The following is a 15,653-nucleotide window of genomic DNA, read 5'->3' as shown; positions in this document are numbered from 1 at the left end:
CTCTCTCCCTCTCTCTCTCACCTCCCTCTCTTGACCCTCTTGCCCTTCGGACTTCTATCTTTCTCTCTTCCCTCCTCTATCTCTCTCCAGCCATCCTGATTTCTCTTGCCCCCATCTCACAACACCCGTCTCTCTCTCGCCCCCTCATTCTCTCTCTCTGTCCTGACTTTTTCTCTGTCTCTCGTCTCCCCATCTCTCTTGCCCTCTTTCTCTCTCTTGTCGGCCCTCCCTCTCTCTGTCTCTTTCTCTCTCTTGCCCGTCCCTCGCCCCCTCTCAGCCTCACTTTCTCTCTCGCCCCTCTCTCTCATTATCTCATCCCGTGTCTCTCTCTATCTCCCTCTTCTCGCTCTCCATCTCCCTCGGTGTGACTCTCTTCCCACCTCCCTCTCTTTCCCTCTGACAGAATCTCTCTCCCTCCTGTCCCTCCCTCCCTCTCTCTCTGACACACACTGTCTCCCTGGTCCTTCTCTCTCTCTCTGACCCAGAGACTGGGGGTGTTTGGGGGTGAGACTGCGTGTGGGGGGTGAGGGTGATATGTGGGCGGTCGGGAAAATGGGGTAGAGGTGGACTTGTGGGATGGAGACAGAGACGGCATGAGAGAGAGAGAGGGAGAGGGAAGAGTGGAGGCAGGTGGAGAAACCGGGATTGTGGGAGTGTGTGTGTGAGAGAGAGAGAACGGGAGATGAGGGAGAGTGTTGAGAAAGAGAGTGTGTGCTGAAAGAGAGAGAAAGAGTGAGAATTGAGGAGAAAGAGTAGGGAAGAGGTAATTGGGAGGCCAGGCTGCAGTGGGGGGACAGAGAGAGTTAAACCCAGCTCCTGAGCTCAGGGCACTGTGACCTCCCCTTCCCTGAGGACCAGGACTTGGGGCTGAGTCTGTCTCTCTCCAGCTCATTTTCTCCAACACAAAGACACACAACAACATCGGTCACTCTGCTGCTCAGCACACTTTAATCAACATTTTTATTGTTTACAAATGGAAGTGATGGATGCAGTCAGTGGGATGGTGCATTTTCTCACTGCCGATGAGTTGTGAGAAACATTGAAATGTGTCCCTGTAACCGCACTGGGCGATAAGGATGGACAAACCAGCACTCCCCTCAGTCTGTTACCATAGCGACAGGCTGCTCCATTGCTGAACCACTGAACTGAAATGAGAAAATCCCGGATGGATTGATTAATGATGGAATTTGATGGATGGATGGATTTGTGTGAAGGGATATTTCAGCACATTCTTCAGCTGCTGCCTGAACTTAGTCTGGGTCACGGCGTAAATCGCGGTGTTTGTGCAGCAACTGAGGAGCTGCAGCATGAAACCCAATTCCTGCACAAAGCCATCGAGAAACACAGAGTAATACCCAATATCCCACATCCGTAACCATATAGAATACAGCATTAACGTTGACCATAACAGGACGAAATTGGCCGAGATCACAAACAGTAAAATGATGGATTTTTTTCGGTTTCTCATTTCAGTGTCAGACTGAGCGTTCCCATTGGTGTGAGCGCGGAGTCTCCTGCGGGCTCTGCTGGTCATTAAAATGTGTCTGACGGTGAGAACATTGAGCAGCAGAATCAGGAGAAATGGGACACACGGGGTTAGAATGTTGTGGAGGAACTCGATTGTGGCCCAGACAGGGGAGAATAGAACAGCGTTTGTTACATCACAAAACCAGGGGGCGTTCCCCAGCCGATACCAAGCCGAGAGAATAAAATACCAGGAGATGTTCTTTAAACAGCTCAGCACAGTCACTGCTCCCAGAACCACAGCCGCCGTTTTCTCACTGCAATATTTACTTTTCAGCTTGTGGCAGCAAATGGCCACAAACCGATCAAAGGTGAAAGTGACGGTGAACCAGACAGAACAGTCAGTGGCTGCATAAAGCAGGACGGCGTGGATATTACACACGGGAACGGAGTCCCTCAGGAAAAAAAACTGTTCCCAATAAACAATGGGAATGTGCCTCAGTATCAAGTCGAGGATAATGACCAGGAGATCCGCTGCTGCCATGGCCCCCAGGTAACGTCTGACACATGGAGACAATCCACAATCTTTATAAAGCAGGACGTAGATGGTCACTACGTTAACTGTAAGGAAGGAAAACAAACCCATTATCCATCAGCCTGGAGGCAAAGGGACCCGTTTGATCGGGGACCCAGTGAGATTTTCAAAATGGCAAGGTCGGAATTACTGACATAAAATTTGACATAAACCACAAGAAACCCCCCTCCCCAACACACAGAGACACATCCATAAGGACAGATGGTTTCTAGAACATTCCCACACACTCGGTCACTCGAGAGCAGACACAGGTCACTCCTTCCCAGTTCCTAATACGGAGGGTGGAAACGTTGCTGTCCTGAAGGATTCTCTCCCAGTTTCCTAAAGACAAACTGAGTTTGGGAATTTCTGTGTTTTGGTCTAAGTTGTGGTCGATCCTCTGTTGTGGAGAAATGGAAACGCAGGGAGAACGTATTCACCCCTTTAACTGCCTGAGGGGCCTTCGGAACAGTGTCTCCTTCTCCTTGGAACGGGATCTCTTCCCTCGGGATCTTATCGTTTGTTCAATGTACTGACGTCCGGCCGTTCACAAACAATGTCAGGGACAGAACGTTCCGGCAAATGTCAGTTATAGAATGTTGGGGACAGAAACTTCCGGGGAATGTCAGTTATAGAATGTCAGGGACAGAACGTTCCGGGGAATGTCATTTATAGAATGTCAGGGACAGAACTTTCCAGGGAATGTCAGTTATAGAAGGTCAGGGACAGCACGTTCCAGGGAATGTCAGTTATAGAATGTCAGGGACTGAACGTTCCAGGGAATGTCAGTTATAGCATGTCAGGGACAGAACGTTCCGGGGAATGTCAGTTATAGAATGTTGGGGGCAGAACGTTCCGGGGAATGTCAGTTATAGAATGTCAGGGACAGAACGTTCCGGGGAACCCCTTGACCTGTCCATCCCCTTTCCCCCCTACCCCCCCCACCAACATGTTGTACTGTGCGTGGGAACACTGTAACATTAATAGGGTGTGAGACGGAGGGTCCAATCACAGGAATGGGAACTAAAGGCATTGCCAGATCAGCTGAAATGGTTAGATATACCACATTCTCAATCCACCTCACAGAACCAGCCCAGACACCATCAACCCAGAGGAGATATCTGTTCACTGTGGAACACTGTACAGACCAGGCCAGTGTACTGCTCCTTACAACCCAGCAATATGTCCACATTCATCCATTGCACTGGTCAACACAATCCAGCAATCTGTCCAGATTAATCCATTACATTGGTCAATACAATCCAGCAATCTGTCCAGAGTGAAACACTGCACGGATCATATCACAGCACTTATCTGCAAAGGCAGACTAGACATCTGTTCAGTTTGGGAAGCTGGGATAGAGACAGAAAAGCTGCAGATGCTGGAGTCCGAAGTAGACAGGCAGGAATCTGCGAGAACACAGCAATCCAGACAGCATCAGGAGGTGGAGAAGTCGACATTTCGGGTGTAACCGTTCTGTATGTGTCCTCAATGAGGGCTATGCCTGAAACATCAAATTCTACACCTCCTGATGCTGCCTGGATTGCTGTGTTTATCCAGCAAGTATTCAACATGGGAAGCAATGCAGACCACACCCACGCATAGATCTATAAGCCCAGACTAGATATCTGTCCAGCACTGGGAGCTGTGCAGACCACAACAGGGCATTGATCTAAAAACCCGGACAAGATATCTGTCCTGCACGGGGAGTTGTGCGGAACACAGCAGTGCATTGATCTATAAACCCGGACTAGCTATCTGTCCAACACGGAGAGCTGTACAGACCACAACAGAGCACTAATGTGTAAACCTGAAACAAATATCCATCCAGCACCGGGAGCTGCACTGACCACATCATTGCTGTATCTATAAACCTCAACCAGATAGTCTGACCAGCACAGCAACCTTTGTAATGATCACCCATGAATTCATCTGTAAACCAGGAGCAGTTACCCTCCCAGCATGTAGGACTATGTACACCACCCCAGTGCATTGATCTGTAAACCAGGAGCAGTTACCCTCCCAGCATGTAGGACTGTGTACACCACCCCAGTGCATTGATCTGTAAACCAGGAGCAGTTACCCTCCCAGCATGTAGGACTGTGTACACCACCCCAGTGCATTTCTCAGCAGAACTGTGTTAGATCCCTGCCCAGTGTGGGGAAACGTGCAGCCCATGCTGGAAGTGACGGGATGCGCAGCTCCCACCCATTTACAGCTCCATCTCTTCATTGTGCCCTGAGAAAGGGGCGCTGTGGGTGTGAACATCACTGCCAGAGAGAGATGGCGGGGGAATCAGTTTGAATATCACCACATGGGAGGGGTTGGGGTATAGACAGAGATGGGGAGACTGAGAGACAGTGTCATGGAAGGATGTGTTCCCAGGTTTCAGAATGCTGAAATATCGACACTTTGATAACATCCTGTAACCCCTCAGCCTGTCTTCCCAGGAAAGATAGGAAAAACGCATTTTGGTGTGAGGCCAGATGAAACGACATGTGCTGCTTGGTTTTCAAATTATGTTTATGTAATTTTAATAAGTGACTTTTTGAAACAGTATATTGCTGTAGAGTTGAAGTCAGGTAATAAGCAGTTAAGAGAAATGGGGTCCCAGAATTGTGAATAGTTGATGTAAAATGTTCACTTTCAGAGTGAAAAAAAATTGATGTTTTTGTTTAAACAGTGGAATTTGGGAGTTCTCTGTCACTCATATTTTAACAGTTTACGAGGTGAATTGCGTATTTCTTTACGTTTAGTTTAAATTACCAGATGAGCTCAATGTTGTGTCCTAACAATTGCTGTGTGTACATCTGTGTGTCGCTGTGTGGGGCAGGTCTGGCAGTCTCTGTGGTGCTTAAAGTGATGCAATGCCACCCTCTGCTGGCCTCTCCACGTCACTGCACAGACATTGGCAGAGGGTGAAAACCAACAGGGAAACATTAAGAGAGGGGGAGGGAGAGGGCAGCTGCTCACAGCACCATCCAAACTGATGCCTTATCAATGGACTGATCGAAATGTCCTTTAAACGTTGTAACTGTCCCTGCTTTCACCACTTCCTCTGGAAGTTCATTCCACACACAAGTCAGCTTCTGTCTAACATATTTACCTCTCATGACTTTTGTAAATCGTTTTCTCACACCTTAAAATATCCCTCAGTTTTGAACCCCAACTCTAGGGAAAAGACATCAGCCTTTCAGCTTATCTGTACCCCTCATTATTTCATAAATCTGTGTAAAGTTACCGCTTAATCTCATATTCTTCAGTGAAAAAAATCCCAGTCTATCCAGCCTCTCCTTGTAGCTCAATCCCTCCTTTCCCAGCAACATCCAGGTTAAGCTCTTCTGAACCCTCTCCAGCTTAATAATATCAAGGTCAATTATATCAAAGTGAATAGTCAAGGTATTTTCCAAGGGGACGGGGAGTCCAAAACTAGAGGATATAGGCTTAAGGTGAGAGGAGAACATTTAACAGTGACCGAAGTGGCAGCTTTTTCACCCAGAGGGTGGTGTGCCTATGGAATGAGCGGGCAGGATGACCAGGCTGGACACAGTATTCCAGAAGGGGCCTCACCAATGTCCTGTACAACATGACGTCCCAATTCCGATATTCAAAGGTCTGACCGATGAAGAAAAGTGTGCTAAACACCTTCTTAAACACACTATCGATATGAGATGCAAATTTTAAAGAATTAAACCTGACGGCCTAGGTCTCTGTACTACACCACTGCCAAAGGCTCTACCTTTAATTGTATAGGTCCTGTTCTTGTTTGATTTACCAAATCCAATGCCTCACATGAATCCAAACTAAACTCCATCTGCCACCCCTCAGCCCAGTGTGTGATATTACTGCCTCCTCACCCTCACCCTTCAATTTTAAAATGCCCATCCCTCTCCAGGATGCCTGCACACTCCGGCCTTGATTTTTGCAAAGACCCTGACTTTGGTTTGCCTTGCGTGGTTAGGGGGAGGAGGGACAGATGTCAGACACAGTCAGTGGGGATGAGAGGCTGGACAGTAATCAGTGGCTTGGAATCATTTCATGGTTTTAGGAAGAGGGCAGTCGCACGTTAGAGGTGGGTAAGAGTGATCAGTGTTTTGGGACCAGAAAATTCTTCCTCCATCTCTGGTGTTCAGTAATAAATATCTATTTGAGACCCTTCATTGGGCAGAGTGCGTCTGCAGGACTTCTTTCCTTAATATTGCAGACTACAGATAATAGCAATTAAAGACGTTTATAGTTAATTTCGATGGCACAGCACGCGCAGTCAACATTCTACAGTTGCGACAAATATCTTGCATTTGTTTAATAATACAAAGGTTTTTTTTGTAACTCAGTAATGGTAACCTGATTATAATAAATCCACACCAAGCCGAAAGCGGGCAATTAAAATATGACCCAAAATCTGAGTATGGTAGTTGTAGTGTCCCTGTCTCTGAGCCAGAGTTCTGGGTTTGATTCCAATTCCTGAACTTGTGTGGTAGTGTTCCTAGCTCTGGACTAGAAGGCGTGGATTTAAGTCCTGCCTGTTGCAGAGGTATGTCACATCATGTCAGGACAGTCTGATGAACAAACACACAGGAGAATAATGTTACAGCTTTATGGGTATTGCTGAGTGATGCTAGTATTCCTACTTCTGGGCACAACGGTCTAGGTGTAAAGCCCACAGAAGTGTCTCATGATACATCTGAACAAACTGATTAAAATGGATTTAGAATTGTGACTTTTTGGAGAAGGAAGAGGTGTCAGTGTTGAATTTCAGAATTTCGGCCGAGGGTGACTGAAAGTACAGCTATTCGTGTTGATTGGAGTCACATTTCGCAGCAGTAAAGGTTTATAAAATCAGAATGGTCATGGATAGGGTGAGTAGTCAGGGTTATTCCCCAGGTTAGGGGCGTCCAAAACTAGAGGGCATTGGTTGAAAGTGAGAGGGGAAAGGTTTTGATGGGGCCTAACGTGCATCATTTCACACAGAGGGTGGTGTGCATATGGAATGAGCTGCCAGAGGAAGTGGTGGAGGCTGGTACAAATACAGCATGTAAAAGGCATCTGGGTACTGACAGACCTGCCGACCTTTTCCAGCAATTTCTGTATTTCTTTAAAAAAATGCATTTATTTTAACACAGGTATTCTGAATAAATTAAGCATTTTTATTTTTTAATGACGCAGGGACATATTAACATATCTTCAAATCGACCAAGACCATTTTCTGCTAAGGTTATGGCTCTATATATGACAGCAGCAATGATGCACCTACATGGAACAGGGAATGTGATGGAGACATAGTTTGGACAATGTACAAGGGACCTCACATGGTCCAGTTTGGGAGAGGATGACATTCCTGTGTGATTCAGCTCAGAGAGGGAGAAAATGTCATCTGCCTGAGAAAGAATTGCCTCTTGCACTCTCTCTGCTTCATTGTTCCTCATCACAGCAATGTGTGCGAGCTAAAAAAAAACCTCTAAAGTCTCGTGACCATTCTTATTTTTAAGGAATCCCTGCAGTGTTGAAACAGGCCCTTCGACCCAAAAAATCCATACCAACCTTCCCAACCCATTTCCCTATATTTACCCCTGACTAATGCATCTAACCTAGAAATCCCTGAAAACGACGGACAATTTAGCATGACCAATCCAACGAACCTACACAGTTTGAGCTGTGGTCAGAAACTAGATCACCCATTTAGAAGCTCACATAGAAAAGTGGAGAATGTGCAAACTCCATACAGACAGGCACCCAAGGCTGGAATTGAGCCCAAGTCCCTGGTGCTGTGAGGCAGCAGTGCTAACCACCGTGCTACCCTTTGCGTGATCCCTTACCAGAATCCACTGGAATCTCCTCACTGCCTAAAGCAAAGTGAATTCATCCAAATCCAACTCTCCCAGGATGAAATCCCATTGCTAGGAGCTATGTGAGTACAATATCTTTAGAAGCAGAATAACGTTTTGGACAATCTTGCAATTTTTCCTTTGTCATGAGTTCCAATATTATCTGGACAAAGTTCTTTCAAGTTAAAATTGCAGAGAGAGAGAGTGTGTGTGTCAGTGTTTTTACAAAGGGAAATATTGATTATATAATTGCAATACCCAAACAGTATGCCATTCATTTTTCCATCATAGTTTGAGTAACATTGCTCTGGATCATAACGTGTTGTTTTAGCAGATTAAGGAAACTAGCCTGACTTGTTCCTAAAACTGACCCTGACCCAGTTTGAGACGGATATGATCGGCCATATCACCGACCTGGTTACATTTAACATTAGTTGTGAGCAGTGGAGGATAAGGAAACAGAGTGACCCCAAAAGCCGGGGAACTATAGACCGGTGAGCCTGATGTCAGTGGTGGGTAAGTTGTTGGAGGAGATTTTGAGGGATAGCATTTACATACATTTGGGAAGGCAAAGGCTAATCGGGGTAGAAAACGTGGCTTTCTGCATGGCAAATCATGTCTCATTAATTTGGTTGAGTTTTTTGAAGAGGTGATAAAGAAGATTGATGAAGTCAATTTGGTAGACATTGTCTATATGGACTTCAGCATGGTGTTCATTTAAAGAACAAAGAGCAAAGTAAATTTACAGCCCAGGAACAGGCCCTTCGCCCTCCTAGCCTGAGACGATCCAAATGTACTGTCTAAATATGTCGATCAATTCCTAAGCATATGTCTCCCTCTGCTCCCCACCTACTCATGCAGCTGTCCAGACGCAACTTAATGAATCTACCTGCCTGACTCTACCACCTCTGCTAGCAAATCGTTCCAAACGCCCACCACCCTCTGTGTGAAGTACTTACCGCGTGTATCCCCCTTAAACTTTCCACCTCTCACTTTGAAAGCACGACCTCTCGTTATTGAATCCTTCACCCTGGGAAAAATCTTGTCTCTATCCACCCTGTCTATACCCTTCATGATTTTGCAAACCTCAATCAAGTCCCCTCTCAATCTCTTTTTTTCTAGTGAAAATAATGCTAACCTACTCAGTCTCTCTTCATAGCTAGTACTTCATTCCGATTGGTAGACAGATTAGAAAGTTTGGTCACATGGGATACAGAAGATGCTCCTGATGAAGGGCTTTTGCCCGAAACGTCGATTTTGCTGAAGCTTCTCGGATGCTGCCTGAACTGCTGTGCTCTTCCAGCACCACGAATCCATAATCTGGTTTCCAGCATCTGCAGTCATTGTTTTTACCCTGGGATGCAGAGGAAGCTAGTCACAACTGGCTTGTAGGAAGAGTGATATTTTTCAGACTGGAGGCTTGTCAGCAGCAGTGTGCTGCAAGATTCAGTACTGAGTTCACTGCATTTCATCATTTATGTAAAGGATTTAGATGTGAATATTGGGGCCATAGTTAGTAAGTTTACAGATGACATCAGAAAGGTGGTGTAGTAGATTATCTCAGAGTACAAAAAGACCACAATTAGGTGGACAAAGGGGCAACGAGTGACAGATGAAGTTTAATTTAGATAAAGACGTGATTTTGTATTTTGGCATGGCAAATTAGGGCAGAAATTGTACACGTAATGGTAAGGTCCTGGGGAATGTTGTGGAACAAACGGACGTGGGGCTGCAGGTACATTGTTCCTTGAAAGTGGAGTCGCAGGTAGACAGTGTGGTGCAGAACACATTTGGCACATTTGCCTTAATCAGTCAGAGCATTGAGTATAGGGTTTGTGGTGGCATGTTGTATCTGTACAGGATGTTGGTGAGGCCACTTTAAGAATACTGCGTATAACTCGGTTTTCTGCAGAAATGACTTACACAGAGGTTCCAGGTCTGGAAGTTTGAGCTTTAGGGAGAGGCTGATTAGGTTGAGGTGTTTCCCCCGGAGTGTCAGAGGTTGAGGGGCGACATTATAGTGGTTTATAAAATCATCAGGAGCATGGATATTCTGAACAGCCACGTTCTGCTCCCTAGGGTAGAGGAGTCCAGAACAGGAGAGCATAGGTTGGAGGAGAGAGGGCAGATGATTTAGAAGGGACCAGAAGATAAATGTTTCACACAGAGAGTGGATGTGTGTACAGAAAGAGCTGTCAGAGGAAGTGGTGAAGGCGGCTACAATCGCACATTTAAGAAGTGTCTGAAAGAGGACGGATATTGGCCAAATGCTGGCAAATGGGACTGGATCAGATTTGATATCTGATCGGAGTGAACAGATTGGACGAACGGGTCTGTTTCCGTTCTGCATGACTCTCTGATTTTATGAGAGTGATGATGAAAAATTCTGAATGGACCTTTCAAGTGGGAATTCTCTTCACTGGAACTTTATCGTGCTCTCTGTTCACATTGATTGAAAGCTGCATTAGTTAAATATTTGACAGAGAAGCGACTCATGCATAATGCTATATAGATAGGAAAGTGGAGCTGAGAACCCAACCTAATCAGTCACAATCTTAGTGCCTGGTGGAGAAGGCTCAAAGTGTCTAATGGCCAATTCCTGTTTCTCAGTCCCATGTTTCTGTGTTCCATTCAGCCCCTCATACCTGCTAGACAGGAGCAGTTGGAGGCTACTTACTGCAAAAACCTGGTGCACAGAAACAGAGGAGACAATTCGGCCCTTCAAGACTGTCACACACACTTTGAAATGATTTGGGAAATGTAGTTGGAAAACCCAGGCTGGGTATGAAAGAGGCCCGTCGTCTCTCTTTACAGAGCTTCCCCTCTCCCCAACTTATGCTCTATTTGTTGGTCATGTTGTAGACCTAAATTCACTGAGAAGACAGCCCCCATACTTCACCCAGAGATGGCTCAGAAAATCCTCTGGTCTCCCTGACTGCAATATGCAATAACAGAGCATTCATGAAAATAACACCCACTAACTTTCCAATAACAGAATGTGAGAACATCAGAAACAGTGGCAGGTCGTTCACTCCCCAAGCCAGCCTTGTCCTCCACTAAGATTGTGGCTGATCCGCTGTCGGTCTGAAATCCTCTTTAATGCCCAATTCTTCATAGCCCTCAACTCTCTGACAGATCAATATCCATCTACCTCCTCTTCAAGTACTTTCAGTCATCTCGCTCCTCAACACTCTTGCGGAGAGGAATCCTGACATTCAATACCACCTGTTGAAGAAAAAGCTTGCTGCTCCTATATCATGGCTTATTGAAATGAACAAAAGGGGTTGACACAAGGGTTCAGGCAATAATGACTGGCCCTGATATCAAGGCAGTGGTTGACTTTTGTTGACATCAAGGAGTTAACAAAGCTGGACTTAATGGGAATCAGAGTAAACTCTCCAGTATTTGGAATTAGACATGGCACAAAGGGGATGTTCATCATCTCCGTTTTGGGTCAACTCTGTGGGAGATCTTCAGGGTAGCTTCCTCTTCACAAACGTCTTCAGCTGCTTCATCAATGTCTCCCAGCCCCCACCCCCCACCCTCCCGACCATAAGATCAGAAGTGGGGATGGTCACTGAAGATTCCACAATGTTCAGAACATTTTGTCCCCCGTCAGCTCCTGAACTGGTCTGTGTCCATGTGCAGCAAGACACAGACTCCATTGAGACTTGTGCTGTTAACGTGTCTGTAACATTCATGTAACAGAACTGCCTATTGCCACAGTAAAACAAGAGTTCATTCAGCACCTCACGCTGGTTTCAAAGGAATATGAGGAAACCATTCAGCCCATTGACACCAATGGAGAAGAACAGGGACAGCCCACTCAGTGCATCCAGCCTATTACTCAGGAAGAGAAGGGGTTTAGTTTGATGGACCACACCAGAGCCTCTCGAAAATATTGGAAGGCAGTAGCCTAGACGCTATCGTTTTCTTATTTTAAAGGAAATGTAAAGTGTCTGTTCCAGATGCAGTGTGACTGGTCAAACTACTCGGTGTGAAGCAAAACACCATTTATTTAAACCAAAGATGAAATAAAACCAAAGAAAGGGGAATTTAAAATAACGTATTTCTACTGGGTAACTTAACAGAATAATAGAACTCGGAACTATTACTAATGAACTAGTCCAACATAGGAACTTCCCGTAAGCACAGCCCTTGGCAAAAAAGAAAATTCAGGAATAGAAAACAGCATCAAGAGAAAATTCAGAGAGAGTAGCAGCCAGGAGACATTCCCTGAAGCTTCCAACTCTGTGGAGACCCCTATAGTTTTTGATGTTACTGAGAAATTAAAACTCAGTGATCCTAATCTGTGACAGCTGGCCACACCCATTCAGGCTGCATTAAAATAAACACAAGGCCTCCCTCGCTGTTTACTCAAGTGGTCTTAACTCGCCAGCTTGATAACGGTCATTCAATCTCTCTCTGAAAAGAAACCAAGACAAAATCAACTCTTAAAGCTGCAGCTTCATCACACTTGTCAGCACATCGAGCTATCAAACAGGAACCAAGGGTAACCCAATCAGGCCCTTGGCCCTGTCCAATCGGACGAGGAAGAAGCCAATCAGTTCCTTGAGTCACTTGTACAGGAACAGTAGGAGGCCATTCCCACCTCAATGCACTAACACGGGGGCAGAATGAGGTAATTGATGCTGATTCCTGATGAATGTCTTATGCCCGAAACGTCGATTCTCCTGCTGTGCTTTTCCAGCAATCGACTCTCTACTCTGATCTCCAGCATCGGCAGTCCTCACTGTCTCCGAATTGATGCTCTAACATGATGAACAAGTGGAGCAGAGTCTGCACAGACAGACTGCTCCACGTTGTTCCTCGTGGCTCCGTTGCTCACGATACGCACGTGGGACTTTAATTTAGTTTTCTCACGGTGAGGAGGGAAGCCATATATGAAGTCTCAAGAAGGCATCTTCCAACTCCGAGAAGCTAGCCTAGTGTTCTCTATGTAGGATGGAAGCTGATGGGAATGGATACCTGTTTCAGGTGGACGGTATTGTGGCTGCTGTTGGGGATTGTGAGCAACCTGACATTCAGTTCAGGTTTACACGCCGACTGCACAATAACGTGGGGAGAGTTCATTTAGTCATATAAACTATTAGGAAAGTCACGTTAGACTGATGAATGGACTCTCTAAGTTCAAACAATGCTGATCTTGTTCATGTTGATCTTGTCTCGTGCACGTCCTGTTCAGCGTAACCTGTATGCCTTACTCTGTCCCAGTCTATTTCTAACCTATGATCTGCCTGGCCACGCTTACTATGATCTGCCTCCACTGCTCATAAATAAAGCGTTTCTCTGTACTGAGGTACACGTGACAATAAATCAAACCAATCAATCCTGGGTAAAGTATGGAATTTCTCTCCCTGTCAATGTCTGTTTGGAAATAAGTGATCTCTGCCACTCCTCGTGTTTCAGCATCACTATTTATTCATCTCTCACAGCTCGACAGTTTAAACACTCAGCTTCTTCACTCTATTCTCATGATACCATCACCCGTGTCTGTGGTAAGTAGATCATTCCTTACAAAGGTGATCAATTCTGTAGAGAGTGCCCCAAATACTCTCTCAGCAAGGCTCTACAACAGCAGGAAAATGGTTTTACTTATGTACTCGAATCATCTTACAATGAAAGACAGCATACCATTGACTGCACCCATTACTTACACAGGGTTTGATTCGGAGCAGTCAGCATAGATTTGTGAGTGGAAGATCACGCTTCCTAAATTTGTTAGAGTTCTTTGATGAAGTGACCAGGAAGATTGATGAGGACAGAGCGTTAGACGTAGACTCCATGGATTTCAGTAAGGTCTTTGAAAAGCTTCCATATGGCAGGCTGCTCTGGAAGGTTATATCGCGTGGAATGCTGGGGGAACTAGCCAATTGGATACACAGTTGGCTTGATGGTAGGAAGCAGAGGGTTTAGTGGAAGGATACTTAACAGACTGGAGGCAGGGCCCATTGGTGCTTGTTGTCTACGATTTGTTTGACAATGGACAAGGCATGATTGGTAACTTTGCCGATGACACTATAATAGGTAGTATCGTGATCAGTGAGGAAGTTTATCAGAAATTGCACTAGGATCTTAATCAGGTGGGAAAGTGGGCCGAGAAATGGAAAATGGAATGTCGTGTAGATGTGTTATGTCTTGCCTTTTGGAAGCTTAAACCAAGGTTGGAGTTTCATGTTGAAAGGGAGTGCCGTAAGGGGTGTCGTGGGCAGAAAGACCTTTGTGTTCAGGTGCACACGGTTCTCTGAGAGTGGAATCACAGGTAGACAGGTCAGGGAAAAGGCTTTTGGCACACTGGCCTTCATCAGGCAGGACATTGTGTATAGAAGTTGGGAATTTATGTTGCAATTACACAGGACATTGGTAAGGACGCACTTGGAGTATTGTGTTCAGTTTTGTCATCTTGTTATAGAGAGCATGTTATTAAATTAGAAAGAGTGCATAAGAGGTTTACAGGACCCAGTGGTCTGAGTTAATGGGAGAGATTGAACAAACTGGGACTTTTTCTTTAGAGTGTAGGAGACTGCGGGGGGACCTTATAGAGCTGTATAAGATCATGAGAGATATGGATAGGGTGAATGCTCCCAGTCTTTTTCCAAGGTTTAGAGAATCGAGAACTAGAGGGGATGAGTTAAAGGTTAGAGGGGAAGGAATAAAAGGGAAACTGAGGGGCCATTTCTTTACATAGAGGGCTGGTACGTGGATGTGCTGCCAGCAGATGAAGTTGATGGGGTACATTAACAACATTTCAAAAGCATTTGGATAAACATGTGGATAGGAACGGACCAGAAGGATATGGGCCAACTGCAGGGAAATGGGGTTAGCATGGATGGACATTTACAAGGTAGAGCCGAACCCCTCTGTTAATTAATACCAAACACCCAGAAAAGCTCGCTTCACCTCGTAGTCTCTTAATATATGAGTGACACAGATCTCCTTCATTCCACTATTTTAAAAAAAGAGTAAGTTAGGTTCTTGACTTTAATACTGAGCACTAAACAACGACTATTCGCAAATACAAGCCCCTCTGTTTCTTAACTATTTATTATCTGACCCCAACTCTGTAAAAATATGTTGTTCCAAAAACCCACATATTAAACTTACAATCTCAAGACCACACAGTCTCTATCTTCCCCGCTGTATTCACTCTTCCAGCTGCTGATCTCCCTGGGTCACTTTTTTTTTACTGCAAGTAGCTTTTACATGAACATGTATCTTTGATAGAGAGTGTTTGACATGGCCAGTTAGCACTCCTTCTCTACAGCAGATACTCTGCTGTTGGATGGCAGTGGCTCTCCCTCTATTGTTCAAAATGCTGGGTTTATATACTCCCCATGATACAACAATTCTCTTAATTTGATTGCTTTCAAGGTGTCCAAACAATAATATTCACATTCTAATGGCTTCTGGTATCCTGAGCATTATTTAACCCATTCTTTGGTTGTGTTTGAACTGTTATCAAAACAGCAACCAAAACTCAGGTTTCCATTTTCCCAGCTAATATATCTTTAGCTGGCATCTATGGCTATACTTTCTATTCAGCAAAACCCGTTCTGTCTTAAAGTGACCAGACATGCTTTCGGCTTCAGAACACTTTCCCCCTTCAGAAAAAAAAAGAACATTTTTCCTCTGATTCTTCATCCCATTATTATGAAATACAAAAGTATTTATCTCAGTTATACCATTCATATTAATTTTGCACACATATATAACACTGGAATAAGTCAAATGTTATGAACACTTTTTCCTTTATAGCCGCGATAACACAT

General features: G+C 45.0%; 1 protein-coding gene across 1 annotated transcript in view; it reads right to left on the bottom strand.

Moving 5' to 3' along the window:
- Nucleotides 1–1,174: 1,174 nt before the first annotated feature.
- Nucleotides 1,175–15,653, bottom strand: part of LOC148139821 (putative G protein-coupled receptor 139) — a 53,211-nt gene continuing 38,732 nt past the window's right edge. Inside the window, exon 3 of the mRNA XM_087980181.1 lies at nt 1,175–2,085. Coding sequence (XP_087836307.1) covers nt 1,175–2,085 — 911 coding nt within the window. The remainder of the gene's footprint in view (nt 2,086–15,653) is intronic.

Source organism: Chiloscyllium plagiosum, unplaced genomic scaffold (genome assembly GCF_037043375.1).
Source record: "Chiloscyllium plagiosum isolate Xiang-an unplaced genomic scaffold, Cpla_swu_hap1 HiC_scaffold_37, whole genome shotgun sequence".
In the NCBI taxonomy this organism is placed as follows: Eukaryota; Metazoa; Chordata; class Chondrichthyes; order Orectolobiformes; family Hemiscylliidae; genus Chiloscyllium; species Chiloscyllium plagiosum.
This window is presented reverse-complemented; position numbering and strand designations above follow the sequence as displayed.